This window comes from Lepidochelys olivacea, assembly GCF_965140295.1.
Source record: "Lepidochelys olivacea isolate rLepOli2 genome assembly, chromosome: 8".
Taxonomy (NCBI): domain Eukaryota; kingdom Metazoa; phylum Chordata; order Testudines; family Cheloniidae; genus Lepidochelys; species Lepidochelys olivacea.
Genome location: NC_140418.1, coordinates 91,860,361 through 91,878,604, shown reverse-complemented (window position 1 = coordinate 91,878,604; position 18,244 = coordinate 91,860,361). Strand labels below are relative to the sequence as shown.

At 44.3% G+C, this 18,244-nt stretch overlaps 2 protein-coding genes across 4 annotated transcripts in view; one reads left to right on the top strand and one right to left on the bottom strand.

The window, feature by feature from the left end:
* TM2D1 (TM2 domain containing 1) overlaps window positions 1-1,717 on the bottom strand; it is a 36,327-nt gene extending 34,610 nt beyond the window's left edge. Inside the window, exons 1-2 of one of the 2 annotated variants that reach the window (XR_014712717.1) lie at window positions 1,452-1,717; window positions 62-135 (exon numbers count right to left, since the gene is read on the bottom strand). Coding sequence is in view for 1 of the 2 variants with exons in the window: in XM_084637131.1 (XP_084493257.1) it covers window positions 62-135; window positions 1,452-1,615 (238 nt within the window). In the remaining variant the exon portion in view is untranslated. The remainder of the gene's footprint in view (window positions 1-61; window positions 136-1,451) is intronic. The other variant, XM_084637131.1, reaches the window with a different exon arrangement.
* Window positions 1,718-1,999: 282 nt separating this feature from the next.
* Window positions 2,000-18,244, top strand: part of PATJ (PATJ crumbs cell polarity complex component) — a 228,617-nt gene continuing 212,372 nt past the window's right edge. Inside the window, exons 1-7 of one of the 2 annotated variants that reach the window (XM_084636472.1) lie at window positions 2,000-2,041; window positions 5,716-5,829; window positions 11,972-12,028; window positions 12,117-12,283; window positions 14,019-14,213; window positions 15,810-15,949; window positions 17,504-17,699. In XM_084636472.1, the coding sequence (XP_084492598.1) occupies window positions 12,007-12,028; window positions 12,117-12,283; window positions 14,019-14,213; window positions 15,810-15,949; window positions 17,504-17,699 (720 nt within the window). In that variant the 5' untranslated portion in view covers window positions 2,000-2,041; window positions 5,716-5,829; window positions 11,972-12,006. Of the gene's footprint in view, window positions 2,042-5,653; window positions 5,830-11,971; window positions 12,029-12,116; window positions 12,284-14,018; window positions 14,214-15,809; window positions 15,950-17,503; window positions 17,700-18,244 lie in introns of those variants that run through there. The other variant, XM_084636473.1, reaches the window with a different exon arrangement.

Here is an 18,244-nt window from a genome sequence, read left to right as displayed (position 1 = left end):
GAAGATGTTCCTTGATAAATTCCTTTGATCAGAATGTATATTAGACTTCTGAAAGCCTTACCGTATGCTGTGTGATTTGTACAATTCAGTGGTTCTTGTGTGATATTGTCTATTCTGGGATCTTCACAAATATATGTTCAAATAATTAAGGAAAACCATTTTTTGTACCAAACTCTAACTGTTCTGTAACTCAATGTACTACACCCTCTTCACTCACCTAAGATTTGAGAGCTCTCAGTTCAGTCAGTTTTCCTTCCCCTAGTCTCATACAGCTCTGAAAATAAACAAACAATCTTAACTATAGCAGAGCTGTTGCTTTGCTATAATACAGAAACACAGGGCCCTAGGCTGCACAATTGAGTGCTGTTACCAATAACACCTGAGGGAAATATAAGTTGTTAACTCTTATAAGAGGAATAAAATAAACCTTCTCTATTAAAAAAGGGAAGCACCTCAAAACCAGCTTTTATTTCCTTATTTTTTAGGATGAGTGTCAATGCACACCAGTAGTCTACCAACTCATGACTGATTTGCTGTCAAGTATTTGGTTAAAAACAGGTTCCATCTACCAACACCACCCAACAGAATGTAAAGTGATCGTTTGAAAAACATAAATTGTTACACATCTACATCAGACTAATCCTGAACAGGAACTGAATTGTAAAACTTCCTACTTATGTTACCAAAGACTGAACTCCAAGGGCCAAATAAAGCAGGATAGCAAGTCAACTTTTCCTCGCTTACCTTCCACTTTTGATCTTCATTAATGTCAGCTATTGTCAAAAACTATCAACAATTACCTTACTAGAGGGAGAGGGTGGGAGCTAGATGTGACCCCCCCTTTAAACAGTCAATAGCTTCCCAACAGGAATATGTCACCCCCATATTTCTACCGACTGCAGCCTGCAGATTCAAAACTACAGGCTGATCCCTTTCCTCCCAGATTTTGGAAATGAATTATGTCCTGCAAAACCATCACCCCGGGTGATTTTAACACTAACAAAACAGAAGGGAGACCCCCCCCCAAAAAAAGCCCCCAAAACCCCAGGAAAGAATCCCTCTCTTCCCCATTAACCAGCTCAGTCACTCTCCTGAGCTACTGTCACCATCGAGAGCCTCTGAAATTTCCCTACTAATGGGGGCGGGGAGAAGAGACACGCAAACCATCCCAAGCAAAGATCTTGCACCCTTTGCTCTGTCCCCACACCCAGTATGGGGGCTGATCTCAGCTGCGGTTGCCGCAGAGTGGCCTGAAGAGCCGGGGGGGGGGGCATCCCATGGGATGGGGGCGACTAACAAGCCTCGTCACACTCCCTTTGACGGAGCACCAGGGGCTGGCCCTGGGACACAGGCTGGGGGCAGCCACAGAGAGAGAGAGAGAGACACACACACACCAGGCGTCACCATGGTAACCGAGCCCCCCACCGCACCCCCAGCCAGACTCAGGATATTGCCCCAGCCTCAGCTCGTCGCACTTGAGCGGAGGCTCCCCGCCGGCAACGCCCTCCGCGGCGACACACGCCAGCCACAGGATGCCCAGCAACCGGGCTGCCGCTGCTGCTTGACGCCTCCTCAACAGCAGGAGCCGTCGCCTCGGCCGGGCGGCCACCATCATGGAAACCAAGCCCGGCCGCCGCGTCCTCAGCCCTAGGCTGTCTCGCTGGGGAAGGACGGCTCAGTGGGCAGCGGAGTACTTTGCCCACATCAAAGATGGCTGCCGTAGAGTGTCAATGGCGCTGAAGGCAAGCGGTGCCCGTTGCCGAGCCGCCTCTGTTTCCTCTACCGGTGGAAGTCAGGCTGCCCCTAGTCAAGATGGCCACCGCGTTCCCATTGTATTTAAAGCATAGGAAGCTCGGGAGCCCTCACTCAGGGCGTCCCCTCCTCTCTATGGTTAGGAAGCTCGGCTGCCGTTCCCCCAAGCGCCTTGCATTGTGGGAACATGGAGGGATGGGCAGGCGGGGGAGCAGAAGCGCTTAGAAGGCTGGAGGAAGAATAACAAGGGAGAGGAGAGGCTGGAGAGGGAGAAAGGGCTGGGGACAAGGTAGGGAGAATGAGAAGGAAGGCGGCTGGGGACAGGAGGGAGATTAACTCCATCCTCCTTCCCCCAGGGATGAGCTCTCAGGCTGGCCAAGGAGGCAAGGTGCTGTGTTCTAGATGCAGTCTCCCTGGAGGTGGGTTTGAATCCCCTGCTGACCACAGGCCAGGGACTAGCAGAGATAAAATGAAGTTCCCCTCAATTACAAACAGAGAGTTTTTCTCTCCGTCCTTTTAATGGGCATTTCAGACACAAATATGTGGGTGGGGGAAAATCACATACATAGGGAAGAAGAAAAGGTGTACTAGTGGGACCTTAGAGACTAACAAATTTATTTGAGCATAAGCTTTTGTGAGCTACAGCTCACTTCATCGGATGCATTCAGGGAAGAAGAAAAGGAGGACTTGTGGCACCTTAGAGACTAACCAATTTATTAGAGCATAAGCTTTCGTGAGCTACAGCTCACTTCCTCAGATGCATATCGTGGAAACTGCAGCAGGCTTTATATATACACAGAGAATATGAAACAATACCTGTTTCATATTCTCTGTGTATATATAAAGCCTGCTGCAGTTTCCACGATATGCATCTGAGGAAGTGAGCTGTAGCTCACGAAAGCTTATGCTCTAATAAATTGGTTAGTCTCTAAGGTGCCACAAGTCCTCCTTTTCTTTTTGCAAATACAGACTAACACGGCTGCTACTCTGAAACCTGTCATTCAGGGAAGAGGCAGCCAGTCCCTGAAAGTTAAGAAAACCAACCAACCAGAGGGCAGGCCAAAAAATAAAAAACACCCCCCCCCCCCCCACCACCACCAATGTGATTTGTTATTGTTTTAGAGGTTTGTTTTTTAGAATGTCATTTTTTAAAGAAGTCTCTAATTTTTGGCAGGATTGTGGATGGAGAGGAGCAAAAAGAGTATCTGCCTCATATTTTCCTCCAACCCAAACATTGCTCATTGGTGGGAGAGAGGTTTCTGGACACTGGGGGTTAATTTTAAGCAAAATCTCCAAGACTATAACAGGGTTCAAAAAAGAACTAAATAAATTTATGGAGGATAGGTCCATCAATGGCTATTAGCCAAGATGGGCAGGGATGGTGTCCCTAGCCTCTTTTTGCCGGAAGCTGGGAATGGGTGACCGGGGATGGATCACTTGATGATTACCTGTTCTGTTCATTCCCTGGCATTGGCCACTGTCAGAAGACAGGATACTGAGTTAGGTGGACCTTTAGTTTGACCCAGTATAGCCGTTCTTCTTTTAGCCGAAGAAATAAAATGCAGCTAGACATTTTAGTGCTATGACAGGTCAGGCAGGTTATAATTGGTTCTAGCTGACCCCCACAAGGTACATTCTTTTCCTGCAGCTAAGTATTATACAAAAAGGTACAAAATTGTGTTCTACTTTTCAGAATGTTAAAGAAAAAACTAATGCTTCCTATTGATCACTATAAATGACAAACACATTAACATCAGTAAATACCTAGGCCCTGTCTAGACTAGTTTTCCCACCATACAATTTTTTTCAAAATAATTTAAAATCAACATCCGGAAATACAGATTAAGCAAATGACCCAGATTACAAAATGTGGTTTACCGTGCAGTTATGTCCAATCCACAATGGCCAAAATGACATGTGCTTAACCAAACTCATTTAAACCTGTGTTAAAAAGGGTTTCTTAACATTAGAATAACTGTAGTGTAGACATGACATCAGGCTCCCCGAAACCACAAATTCCAAATCCCAACAGGGTCATCTCTAGCCATCATTTTTCTATTCAAGGATCACAGAGTACTTCACAAATTTTAATAAATACAGAACTTATCTACACACTGGGGATTCTTGTACCAATGTACCTGCACCTGTCCAAATCCCTAGGGTCGATATACTGCACTACCATAAAAGAATCTTGCTGTTTCAAACTATGTCATATTGGGTGCGGCATCAGTTTTCAGCTGCTGAATTGGATAAAGTTGCTATAGAAATGCAAAGAATTATTTCAAAGTACTTGTTCAAATACAAACATCATATTACCTACCTTGTCCTCTTTTTTAGTTTATTTCACATACATCTAGAGTTTATCTCTTGTAGTGTTGAAGAAAACAAGTCAAGCCTTCAATTATCAGTCAGCACCTCTGAAAATAGTTTGGTTTTATAATAGTGGGTCACATTTTTACCCTTCGAGATTATTTACCATCCAAGATGAATGGTAATACTTGCTGGTATCTACCTGTCTTCGCCTCAGCTAACTAGAGAATTTTCATGAATGTAAAAGAACTAGGGATCAATTTTTGAACCATAAATAATGTAAAGAGTCATTTTTGGATTTATTTTATTTTGGAACACAGTATGACTGGGAGTCTTAGGCACTAAGATAATACAAACAATAATAATAATATAGTATGTTTGTGTGTCACTGCTCTCTCTGGGTAGAATCAGAATGGCTCAACTGTGTGTCCAAGTCCCTATACTGCTGATGGCTAATGGCCATTCCTCTTTAGTTGGAGTGGTAGGAGCTAGTGCCTTTAAAGCAGGACAAGGCGAGTTCGAACAATGTTGCTGTTGTGAAGTTCTAAGCAACTGCAGCTTTCAGGTACGACAGCCATGAAATCCTAGCTAGCCACTGATTTGTTGCGCTATGAAGATCTGATCGACCCTTTCCAACAGCCTCTTCTAAAACTACATTTTCTTTTCATCCAGATTTTTATGCGCTATGTTTATAGGTATCTCAGAAAGTTCTTTGTCAAACACATCACCAGCCTAAAGTCTTTTGAATTTTTTGCTTGGCTTTGTGTCCTCTTTCTATTTCCTTTTTATTACAGTCAGTGAACCCCTGAATTCCAAATGGCAACTTTGAGTGACTGTCCATGGACAGACTGAAATACCATGGTTTCAAGGACAATACAAAGCTTCCATCCAAGGCCCCAATCCTGCATGCGCTCAGGGTATTGCCAACTCCAAACATCCAGAAATCACGTGATTGGCTTAAAACTCATGAGATTTTTTTTTTTTAAAAAAAATCTTTGGATTCATTTTATTAAGGGTGCATTTGGGTCATATTTTAAAGTTTTCCTCCACAGCCATGAGGGCTAGAAATTTACTTATTTTTGTCTTTTTTATTTTTAAATGAAAGCTGAGATTCTTCTCTAACCACCTGAATCCAGGAGCTGGGGCTTTAAGAAAACCAACAAATATTAGAAGAGTTGACTTTTGTACTTTTGCTATGGCGAGCAGTGGCATTGAAACCAATGGGGCTAGGCATGGTAGTAAAGCTAAGCCTGCGTGTAAGTGTTAGCAGGATCAGGGGCCTATATGGTACTCGGGCAATGAGAGACCCTAGTTAAAGGCCACTCCCCCGCAGGGCCAGCCCTGGTATGAGTTCAAGAACATGTTTACATGGTGGAAATGAAAGGACCCATTTCTTTCACTCCCCCCAGCTTCTCCATCCCCCATCATCCCCTTTGCTTGGGAATAATTTGTGCTTTTCTTGTCTTTCTTTCCCTCTTGCCTCCCTCCACTCCTTTCTCCCGCCCCCCCGCCCTTCCCTATTTCTCTCCCTGCCTCCCTCCCCCCCGAGTCCCCCTGCCCTGCGCCGAGCCCCGCACGGAGCTCGCCCGCGGCCCGCAGCGCTGTGGGTATGTGCGTACGCGGCGCTCGCCCGGCTGATTTCCTGTGTTGCAGGTGACGGTGAGGTGCGGTCAAAATCCAGCCGCTCGTTTCCGCCCAGGTGAGAGCACAGAGCAGACGACGACCCGGGAGCAGCCAGGCCGTTTGCAACCCGCCTCTGCGGACCAGGTATTACACTCGGGGGCAGCTTGGCTTCCCCACAGGCTGGGACTCCCGCCCCCCCCTTGTCCGTTTCCTGCCTCCTCGCTGGTTAATGCTCCCGAGGGTAGGAGGGGGAATGAGCAGCGGCTGGGACTGGGCAGGTCAGGAACTTCCTGAAAGTTTGAGTTTCACTAATCCTCACCGGACAGCACCCCAAACCTAGTGAACCTCGGGCAGGACTGGCTTTGGCTCTGCAAAGCCCCGATGAGCCAGGGGCTGAGCTGTCGGTCTAGGCACTTTTTATAGAGCCACAATCAATATAGTTTTAAACTACTCCCAGTCAGGGACAGTTCAGATTCAAGGCCCGTTTCAACAGCAGCCCCACTGGTTCCAAAGGGGTTTGGCCAGCTGGTTCTGGTTTTAACTCCATACTCTGTCCAAGACCGGCTTGATTTGGAAATGGGGAGCTGATCACTTTCTGTCACTCTGGAAATGATCAGAGGTCTCTGTCATAAGATTAGTTTGATGGGGGCAGAAATGACATGTGGGTGGCACATGCGGTCATGTGCCACCCCCAGATTTCTGCCTTCCATTTATCACAGGGGTTTTCAAACTGGGGATGGGGCATGGAGGAACGTTTGGCGGGGTGTGGTGGTGCCAGGCAGCTCAGGCCAGCCCCGTGTGGCAGGGTTTGGAGATAGGGTTGCCAACTTTATCATATTTAAAAAACAGACTTTGGGTGTTCAGTCAGTAGATTTGATTGGACAGGTTTCCTTTTCGACCACCTTTTTGGTGGAAAATCAGACACCTGGCCACTCTCTCCAAGTCCTGCCATGTGGGGCTGTTCTGGGCTGCCTGAAGTCACCGCATACCCCCCTGAGTGTTCCTCCACACATCCCCTCCCTGAGTTTGAAAACCTCTGTGCTAAATGGAAGGCAAAGATATGGATGGCACGTGTTCCTTTGTCCCCTCCCAAGTGTCAGCTCTCGTTTGGGGGGGCAATACTTCCCCATTTTCCCCCCCAGTCTCTGCTCCTGCTGCATGTGAGTAGATGTAGCTGCCAGGATGTAACGGGCTCTTTATTTTTACATCGGAGGTAAATTAGTTTGATTATTGTGGGGGGATTGGGAGGAGAAAGTAAAACCTTTATCTGCACCTCTCCAGTTTTCCATGTATTCTCTTTCACATTTTTCATAGGTGCTGAGTGCCACTGGCTCTCATGGATTTGGCTGGAGTTTTTGGTGCTCAGCACTTCTGAAAACCAGGCCCCATGTGCCTTTAAACATAGGCTTCATCTCCAACGCAAACGAGATATGTTTTTTTCCACCAAGACATCTATCTTAATGTAAAGTCCTAGTGGAGACAATACACCGTAATTTTTAACTCACTGTAGCTAGTCAAGGTAACAGCTACCTGTGCCTTGACTCCACTAGGACTTTACGTTGAGATAGATATCTTGGTGGAGAAAACACATCTGTTCTGCTGTGAAGACACAGCCATAAATTTGTGGCAGGAACTGTCCATATTTTTGTGTATTGTACACCACTGAGTATGCTTTTTGTCTTAAACAATAACCTGATGAAAGTCTTGTTTTTTAAGGCCATAATTCTTTCCTGATTAGGTGTGTGGGCTCCTGGACTGTGTAAGGTAACACATTATCCTGCCACAGGGCTGTATAAAATAGCTTCTTTCCTTCTGAAGGATTCCAGAGTTGTTCAGAAAATTCTATGCACTTTGGGACAGGACACTGTATTTTTGCCAGGTCTTAACTTTTTCTAGTCTAGTAATGTTGTTTAGGGGTGTGACCTTTTTTGTGTGACACTTATATACTAGCAAAAGCCCTAGTGTAACTGCAGGCATAAAAAGGCTTTTTCTGATGTAACTTATTTCACTTGCTAAACTGGTATAAGCTATACTGTCAAAAGCACTTTTTTGCCTATATAAGCTATGTCCACACTAGGATTTGCCTGTATTGCTATGCTGGTGAACCTTTTTGTTAGTATAGACCTGGCCTCCATCTGTGTTTGGACAGTACCTAACACATTTTGGATGTTACTGCAATTGAAATTGGAGTGTCACACCCTGCAGACCTGAGTGCATTGCACATGCCATGAGCTCCTTGCATTCTTCTGTGAAATGTTTGCTGGCAGTTTGCAGATAGCTGGCTGGTCACATGATACTGCCCTTCCTTGTTCCCAGTTGCTAAATTGCACTGAAAAATGCTGAAAACGTTCCTAATATTACATAACCACGTGAGCAATTGCTGTAGTTGCCGCATAGACGTTGTTCAATTGCGAATCAGAGGCGAGGTGCCCAAGAGATAACTTAAAACATGGAAAGGTTTGAGAACCCTTGAACTACACTGTTTGCTTGTGTATAAACGGACCATTTTGCATCAGGGATGTATCTTTTGCTATCTCCATGAAAAACTGCCCAAATCTGGCCAAGTTTGAAAAATCCTACTGGCCCTGGAGCCGAAAGCAGGGAACCTGCCTCTTCTGTGCTCTCAGAGGCACCCTGCTGGGCCCAGGCAGTGTGAAGAGAAGTTTTCTGATTAGAATACAGAGGAGACAAGAGCTGGATTGCAGGGGATAAAACCAGGGCCAGATTAACACATAGGCAAGCTACTCATGTGCCTAGGGCCCAAACCTGAGTGGTGCTGAGACCCCGTGCATCAGGTTGCAATGGCATTCATTCAGATTTGGCCTGGCTGCTCCATCATCCTGGGTGGCATGGGACAACATGAGCAGAGGTGCAACCCTGTGGTTTCCTAGGGCTCAGTGATGGTTAATTCAGCCCTGGATGGCTTGGAAGGGCAGTATAAAATGGAACAAGAAGCCTGGTAGGAGAGCCTAGGATTGGAAGCTAGAGAGCATGGGAGTTGCAGTGGAAACTGGGGTGGAAGCAAAGAGGAGGAGACCAGAGGAAAGGAGTCGGGGGATAGAGAGAGAACTGGGAATGGTTGGGCAAGAAGACTAGCATTTAGAACAGGTGAGGAGCTGAGGATGAAAAGCCTGAGGAGGTGAGACTAGAACTAGCGAGGTGAGGAGAATAGGATGGGGAGGAAAGAGGACTGGGACAGACAGACTGTACATGAGGATCACTTCAACTGCCACTGGTGTGTAGCTGCCTCTGCAATAGCTCTTAGCAGCTCCAGTCAACCGTTAAAGGCTGTAAGTGGAAATTTTCATTTGATTCTTTTTCTCCTGGGCTCTTTTGCCTATTTGGTGGAGCCAAAAGGACACTCCCATTTTTTCTGCTTGAATCCTTCTCTCTTGAATCCTTACCCCATGTCATCACTACTGTCCTTCCACCCACTACAACACAAACATGATTCACCTTCAAGACAGTATCAACACAAGCCTCTAGATGAGGTGGTTCTTGAATATGTGCTGCTTCCTTAGTGAGTCTTCAGGTTTCCTGCCAGATTGGATTTATTTTGTGGTGTGAATTTATTTTGTGGTGTGACAGCTCCTGTGTTTGAGCTGTCTTTAAGGTGTTTTCCAGTTACTTCCACAATGGGATTGTTTTGCAGCTCCTATGAATTGTGTTTGAGTGTGGGGCAGGTAAAATTGCCCTGTTTGATAAACCTCACAAGATATTTTCAAACTAAGCAAGGTCAGGCCTGGAATATAGGAGAGAGTGGTCTTGGTGCTTCAGTCTGTTGTATTTTCTTCTGAGTTGATTCAGGACCAAAGCCCAGCGTGGAATTAGGGAGGGATTGTTGCAAAAGTGGCACAAACCTTTCCTCAGAGGGGCTGGTTTTGAATGAATTAATCTTGTTTATTCCTCACACAGTATACTCCTGATTATCCCCAGATAACATGGGGGATCCGGGTTTTGTTTGGATAATCGAGAAGGACTCCACCCACATGATCGGATTGTAGGATTGACATCCAGGCTGCAGAGGGAGCCCTGTGCTACTGCTCCTACACTCTAATTATTGCAGGCGTAAGGTGTAGGGGGAGGCAGAGGCCCCTGGCCAGGACTCTGCTCTGCCCCACCAGGACTGCAGCCTTCCTTGCACCTTGCGCCTTCATGGATCAGGTGTCACTGGTCCAGTGGCAGCGCAGGGAGTCCTCTGCAGCTCCACTGTCACAGTAAGGTTGCCAGGCGTCCGGTTTTTGACTGGAACCGGTGGTCGAAAAGGGATCCTGGCGGCTCCGGTCAGCACTGCTTACTGAGCCATTAAAAGTCTGGTTGGTGGCGCAGCAGGGCTAAGGCAGGCTGTCTGCCTGCCCTGGGTCCATGCAGCTCTCAGAAGCAGCTGGCATGTCCCAGCAGCCCCTGGGCAGATGGTCAATCAGGGAAGCGCCATGCACTGTCCCTGCCCCCAGTGCTGGCTCTGCAGCTCCCATTGGCTGGGAACCATGACCAATAAGGGCTGGGGGGGGGGCACCGCACAGAGCTGCCTGGCCATGCCTCCAGGTAGGGGCTGGACATGCTGACCTGGAGCTGCCTGAGGTAAGCGCCGCCCACACCCTGAACCTCCTGCCCCAGCTCAGAACCCCCTCCCACACCCTAACTCCCATCCAGACCCTGCACTCCCTCCCACATCACAACCCCCTGCCTGAGCCCCCTCCTGTGCACTAACTCCCTCCTGGAGCCCACGCCCTCTCCCACATCCCAACCCTCTGCCCCCGTCCTGAGCCCTCTCCTCATCCCCATCCCCAGCCCCACCCCAGAGCCTGCACCCCCAGGCTGGAGCCCCCTCCCGCACTCTGAACTCCTTATTTCTGGCCCCATCCTGGAGCCCACACCCTAGGGGGCTGGAGTTAAAGGTGGGCGGGGCCTCAAGGGGTATGGCAGGAGCGGGGCCTTGGGGAAGGGGTGACAGAAGGGTGTTTGGTTTTGTGCAATTAGAAAGTTGGCAACTGTATGTCATGGCCTTGCTCACTTGCTCTTGTGACAGTGGGGCTGCACAGGGCTCTCTGTGCTCTCACAGGAGCCATTCAGTAGCAGGGTGGCCTCCCCCGTGTCCCTGAGTCTCTGCTCTATTATCCAGACCTCTGCATTAGCCATATCCCTTCTTTGTCTCCCTTGGGGATTCAGATACTGCAGAGGTTTGGATAATAGGGGGTTGGAAAGTCAGGCATATACTGTGTATCTGTTTAAGTTGGTAAACTGCTTTGGTGGCCCTCAGCATGCCAGGCCCTATGTAAATGCAAGGTGATATGCACATTAGGGCTTTATCGTCTCACAAAACATATTGCGAACACTAATATTTATTATTACAGTACTACCTAGAGGCCTCAACCAAATTTGGAGTCCCATTGTGTTAGGCACTGTACATACACATAGTAAGAGATGGTCCAGCTGTAGCTCATGAAAGCTTATGTTCAAATAAATTGGTTAGTCTCTAACGTGCCACAAGTACTCCTTTCCTCCCCAAAGAGTTTATTTAAATAACTAAGACAAAGGACAGAAGGGGAAACAGAGGTGAAGTGACTTGCTCAAGTTCACGCAGCAGGGTCATGGTGCAGAGCGGGGAATAGAACTCAGATTTCCTTATCAAGCCCAATGCCTTATCAGCTAGACCAATTTTAGACCCTGATTCTACAATATATTTTGCCTGGGTGGAGCACCACTGATTTTGGAGGGGCTTCGCACAGATGTAAGGTTGCACCCACATGATCGGATTGTAGGATTGACCCATAACTATGAGGAGTCTGCCAGTATTTCAGTAATTAAAATAACAGTGGAAAAAGTAGTTGTGTATTTTGAAAGGACATCTGCTTAAAGTGTAGTCAATTAAAAACAAGTTTAAAATAGTTTGCTGTGACATACCTGTATTTCAATCTCCTCTGTCAAGTTCTGTCTTTTACAGTTGCATTTTTCTGTGTTTAAAAATCTTTTTTGTCCTTTTTGCTTTGTGAAAAGCCCAAACAAACAACAAAGGGAAACTTGGTGACTATTTATAAGTAGCAGTGAAACTGACTGCATTTGATTGTAACAAAGTAAACAATACTGTAAGTGAAGTAAACACAATGAAAAAATAGTTTATCCTCTAATATCGATTATAGTAATCTTACATGTTACTTATAGAAATGATACAGTAAAATTTTTTTTTTGAGTTGACTCTGTCTCTTAAGCAATCTGCTGGAAGGTATAACTTAGTTTACACTTGGTTTCTAAGTCTATTTATTTATTTATTTTTAATGTCATCTAGATTATTCTGACTGATTCCAAAGAGATCAATTCACCATGCCTGAAAATCCTGCAGCAGGTAGATGTTTTAAGAATAATTATCTTTGTTGAGTAGTGAGAGAATTGGGAGCCGGAATTCTAATCTGTATTATTTTGGGATGTATCAGATAAGCAGCAGGTGCTACAAATTCTTGATCGACTGCAAATGAAACTGCGAGAGAGAGGGGAGACTTCACAGAATGAAAACCTGACTATTTTATGTAACACACTCAGAAGCCCTTTGTTTAATCAGATACTGACCCTTCAGCAGTCCATCAAGCAACTGAAGGAGCAAGTAAGTTGAAAGTTACCTTTTTTGGCTATTCTATTGGCTATATTTATTTAGGAATTTAAATTATGGTATGTAGGCGTGTGTCACTGGGGATGCTGCCATTTGGCTTTATAAACTGTGAGTGGGGTGATTGAATGTTCTGTTTTCCACCACGTTGGTATTTAACCGGGCTATGGCTCCGATAACTGGAGGATCCGAGTGCCTGGCATGCTCACCTACACACCCAGTTCAAGTCATAGGGCTAGTTGAACCAGGCACATGAACTTTAAAATCAGGAATTAATTCTGCATGCCCTGGGTGCCAGTGAGCTCTGCAGGTGTTCTGTCATTATCCATATGGCTGTAGAAGACAATTTTACCTGTAAATGCAAATACATCTAGGAGCACAGTTTGTGGCAAGCACAGTTTGTGGCACAGTTTCTGGAATATTCAGAATCAGTATTCAACAAGTTGATTTTGTTCAGGTTCCTTTTAAATACACTCCTGAATGAGAGAACTCTTTCTCCTGCTTGGCATGTCAACATCTGTAATTCCTAGGGGAAAGCCTCTGCATTTGTTAGTTGACTGGTGTTGCTGTATATTGAATTCCAGCTCCTAGCAACTATAGCATGTGCAATCTGTTGCCTGTGGACCAGGCCCAACCAGGGGGAACACGGTAAATGTGTGGCCTGTGAACTGGAGAAAGCACAAGTGGCTCTTCTGCTGTTTGTTCGGCTTTCCTGAGCACTTGAGCGGTAACACACTTTGACTGAAATAACTGAATAGAGGAAGGATCATGAGACCCGGGATAAAATTTTCAGAAGTGCCTAGGTGTCTTAGCATAAGTCCTGTTGACTTTCAGTGAGACTTAAGTCAGGTCTATATTACAAACTATTACTAGCATAGCTATATTGATCAGGAGTACGATGAGATGTGATTTGTGACCGCCATAGCTGCGCCAGCAAAGGCCCCTTGTGTAGATGCAATTGTGCTTTTGCCAGGATAGTTATACTGGCAGATAAGCCAGTATAGTTTATTTGGCTCAGTTTTGCCACTATAAACTGTGTCCACACTAGGCTATAGACAGACTGGCAAAGCCTTCCAAGTGTAGACCTGGCCTTAGGTACCGAAGTCTCTTTTGAACATGGGACTTAGGCCTATGTGACCAAGGTGCATTTGAAAATTTAACCTGTAGTCTGAAGGCTATTTTGACACTCCTTCCACATGTGTTTAGATCCTGGGGAGGAGAGGGGAAAAACAGGAGAGCAGGAAAAGACAAGAAAGAGGGATGTAATACATATAGGGAGAATGAAATGGAAGGAAACCGAGAGAATATTTTTTCATTTAAAAAATAGCTGAAACATGGAGGGATTGTATTTTTTTTTTTTAATTCTTTTTTAATACCAAAGGAACTGTGTTTTGGCTAGTGCTGCTGTCATGCTGCATTTCTTCTTCTGTCTCCAGCTGATTCAGCATTCTTTCTGCCTCTTTTTCTTTTCCTTCTGTTTTTATTTTGTGCACAAATTAGATGTTGTCCCTTAGTACATGCCTGTTCCTGTTAGTCCTTTCATACATTTGGTGAAATAGTTTAGGCAATCCTGATGTACGTACTAGGTATTAATATTCTGATTTAAAATCCTGATAAATTGTTTATATGGCTGGTTTTGTACAAAGTCTTATACCTGCAAATCTGTTTTTATATTGGATTTTTACTTCTGCAGGATGGTATTTGACTAAGTATTTCTGCTTGTTTTTAACAGCTCAATTACATGCCTTCAGACCGTTCAGTGGACTTTGATTTTACTAAGAGAGGGTTACTAGTATTTGATGCTGACAGATCCATTGCTAATGGGAATGTGTATATGGCTTATAATTCATCTGGACCCAGAGTAGATCCACTCACTCCAAAACTAGGAGCTGATGAATTAAACATGATGATCCAACGGATGGCAAAGGTAAAGTCCTGTCATTGCCAGTGTGTTTAAACTTATTTTCAACAAATGTCATTTCTTTTGCATACATTGTGTTGCAATAGATTGCCAAACATAACTTTCTGTACTGTGTCCTGGGGAGTGGTGTCTTATAACTCAGTAAGAGAGTAGAGTTGGTTGGGATTCCCTCCACACACACACCCCTGGTGGAAAAACTTTGACAAGAATGAAAAATATTTTACTTGACTTTTTTTTCTTCTTATAATCAATACCCCAAAACAGAAAAATTTCAGTTGGCAAAAACCATAATTATTTTCCCCATTGATGAAATTTCATGGGAAAGAGATGTTTCCTGAAAAAATTTCAGTTTTGAATTTTAGCTGCTGAATAGGAGAGGTATAAACAGTAGAAGTGATTAAAAACATTTTATATACCTCTTAATTTAATTTGAATAAAACTTGATTTTAAAACCTAATCAGACTGATACTAACTTCATGAACATAGACGGTGTAGCACGGGTGGCCAACCTGACCCTGAGAAGCAGCGAGAATTTACCGATGTACCTGGCCAAAGAGCCACAGTAATATGTCAGCAGCCCCCCATGAGCTTCCCTCCCTCCTCACACCTCCCGATCAGCTGTTTCTTGGCATGAGGAGGCTCGGAGGGGGAGTGGGAGGAGCGAGGAAATAGCAGGCTCAGGGGAGGGGCGGGAAGGGGTGGAGTGGGGGCAGGACCTGTGGCAGAGCCAGGGGTTGAGCAATGAGCACCTCCCAACACATTGGAAAGTTGGCGCCCGTAGCTCCAGCCCCGGAGTCGGTGCCTACACAAGGAGCCGCCAATTAACTTCTGAAGAGCCGCATGGGGCTCTGGAGCCATAGGTTGGCCACCCCTGGTGTAGCATATTAGTGTAGCAGAGCCATTATTGTACAGGCACAGGGATCCAACCATGTAGGACTGGGCCTATCCTATGCATTTAAAACTGGGCATTATTTTCATCAGTTGGGTTAATTGATTAGTCATTCCTTTCTATATTAAATATTGACTACCTTAATGTAACTGTAGTGTTTTACAAACTAAATCTTTTACTGGTTGAGTTAAAGACTGAACATTATTTTAAATAAAACAGATGTGATTAAAGTATTTTTTTCATGGGTATTTTATACTAGTAAACGCACCCAGAAACTCTGTACTGGAGGGAAAAATATATGTATTTAAAAACCATAGCCTTTGAATGCCAAGCTAAAAACTAACCCTTTTTAAAGCAAAAAGCAGCCAAAAGACCAGTTCTTTGCTTTAGTTATGCAATGTTTCCAGAAATTCTAAATAAACTGCATTAATCAGCATTTTGTACATACTTTTTGTCCAGTTTGGAATTCATCTCATAATGTGAATGAAGTGTGAAAGCCGCTCTTAAATTTCCTGAGGGTTCAGAACCTTGGGCAGCCTGTATATACTGCATTCTGTTCTATAAACCTCTCCTATTTATTTTTCATATAAGTAACATATGTTCAAAATTCTGAATTTTTTTTTTTTTAAAGAAGGGGAGAGACTAGTTCTTCTTGTACTCATAAATTTTAAACGAGATCATTCTACTGTTGCAAATTAACATTTTTTTATTAGGGCAGGCAAATAGAATATATAGATATAGAAAAACCATCTGTTGGAGGTCTTGGTTTTAGTGTGATTGCCCTTAAAAATCAAACCGTGGGAGAAGCTGGTATCTTTGTCAAGGAAATCCAGCCAGGAAGCATAGCTGCCAGGTAAGAATATGCAGATTTGTGTTTTATTAGCCTTTATTTTTAAAAATCCCCCTTCAGAAGTGCAGCAAAATTATGATTTTGCATGTTTAAAAAAAATAATTGCAAGAAAAACACCGGCTAAGATTTAAAAAATGACTAATAATTTTGGGTACACAGTGTTGTTGTAGATGTGTTGTCCCAGGATATTAGAGACACAAGGTGGGTGAGGTAATATCTTTTATTGGACCAACTTCTTTTGGAGAGAGAGAGAGAGGGGCAAGCTTTCTGAGCTTATACAGAGCTCTTCTCTGGTCTGGGAAATGAACGCAAGAGTGTCACAGCTACAGCAGATGAAACCACATTCTTGATCATTACGTTGATTTCTGATCATGAAATCATTCCCCAAACAACCTCAGGAGATACTCTACAACCTCATCCCCCAGAGACCTTCTACATGGTTCCCAAGATACATAAACAAGGGAACCCAGGCAGACCCATCCTATCTGGCCACAGCATCTTACTGAACGAATGTTGAGACTTATAGAAACCATCTTCAAATCACTCACCACACAAAGGACCAGCTTCCTCCAGGATACAACCAACTTCCTCTAGAAACTCCGCTACATTCACAACATCCCTTACAGTGACAGCATTGCTGCCTGCCTCAGATATTTACAAGATAATGCCAACCCTCAGATATCCACCCCAAACACATCATCAAATTCATCCTCACACATAATTTAATATTCAACAACAAACACATTGCCAAACCATGGCTATAGTCAAGGTACTAGGATGGCTCCAATATACCAATCTCTTCATTGGCCACCTTGAAGAAGAATTTCTGGAGAGATGCACTACGAAACCAGTGATATGCCTGATGGTCTGTCCAGAGGATGAAAATATCTAAACTCCCTCAGATTTCCACCACAACTTCAATAATCACGACCCATCCATTCGACTCGCTAGTGTGGGAGTGTTCTAGAGCAGAGGTTTCCAAACTTTTGCACTGATGACCCCTTTCACATAGCATGTCTCTGAGTGTGACCCCCCCCCTTTATAAATTAAAAACACTTTTTATATATTTAACACCATTATAAATGCTGGTTGCAAAGCGGGGTTTGGGGTGGAGGCTGACAGCTAGCGACCCCTCCTCCCCCACGTAATAGCCTTGTGACCCTCTGAGGGGTCGTGACCCCCAGTTTGAGAACCCCTGTTCTAGAGAATCAACTTCCTGGACACCAAAATCAGCTTCAACAATGGAATACTACAGACAACTATATATGAAACACCCACTGATCACCCCACCTACCGTGGGAACACACTGAAAGATCTAGCAAGCGTATGTACCATAGTAGTGTTGCAACAAAAACCAATTTGTCTGGGTTATTAAATAGAATGTGGTGTACACATAACTTGTATGCTAGTGGAGCCAATGTAATAAATTAACATTTTTATATAATTCACTTAATATTGCATTAGGGTTTATTCTGAATGTTCCAGTTTAGATGACAAAATCCTGTTACGTAGTTACATCCTTTTTTTTTTTTTAAATTCTTTTAATCTTTTATCAAGGGATCAAAGATTAAAGGAAAATGACCACATTCTGGCCATTAACCGCACCCCGTTGGATAAGAGCATTTCCCATCAGCAGGCTATTGCACTGCTCCAACAATCCACAGGATCTTTACATCTGGTTGTTGCTAGAGAGTCAGTCCAAAGAAACAGCGGACCCTCTGCTGTCTTAAGTGACACAAATCCACCTGAGACTGTGAGTTATACTGTCAAAAATCAGTTTTTGGAAGGTGTTAGTGCTTTCTAAACATATGAAAGGATTTTTACAGTTTTAACTATTTTTGTTTTACAGCAGCTAACTGTGTATGCTTTTTAATTGTGTCTAAGAATGCAGGTATTTCATTTTAAAGTTATCATGCCCTAAATATGATGATTCCATTGCAAAGCTGCGTGAATTTGTTGTAAAGTAGATATTGGGGTTTTTGTGAGGGATCTGTTGTTGATGCTTTAGTCAGTTGACCCATTCTCAGTAGTGGAGCCTGCTTACAGAGGGGCAGGGTAGGGCAATTTACAAATTTACCTAATGCAAAACATTTTACCTTGGGCAATTGGACTCTGATTATGACTTAAAAGAGGGTAGGCAGTGTTTACTTTCAGCAGTCTCCACTGATCAGAATATGATTAACTCCCCAAAGCAATGTCTTATTTAAATAAAGTGACGCATACATGCATCGTTGTGAGGGGAACGTCTTGATTGCATGGTTAGTTTGCCAGTTTTTCATATCAACGTTCATATGTTGC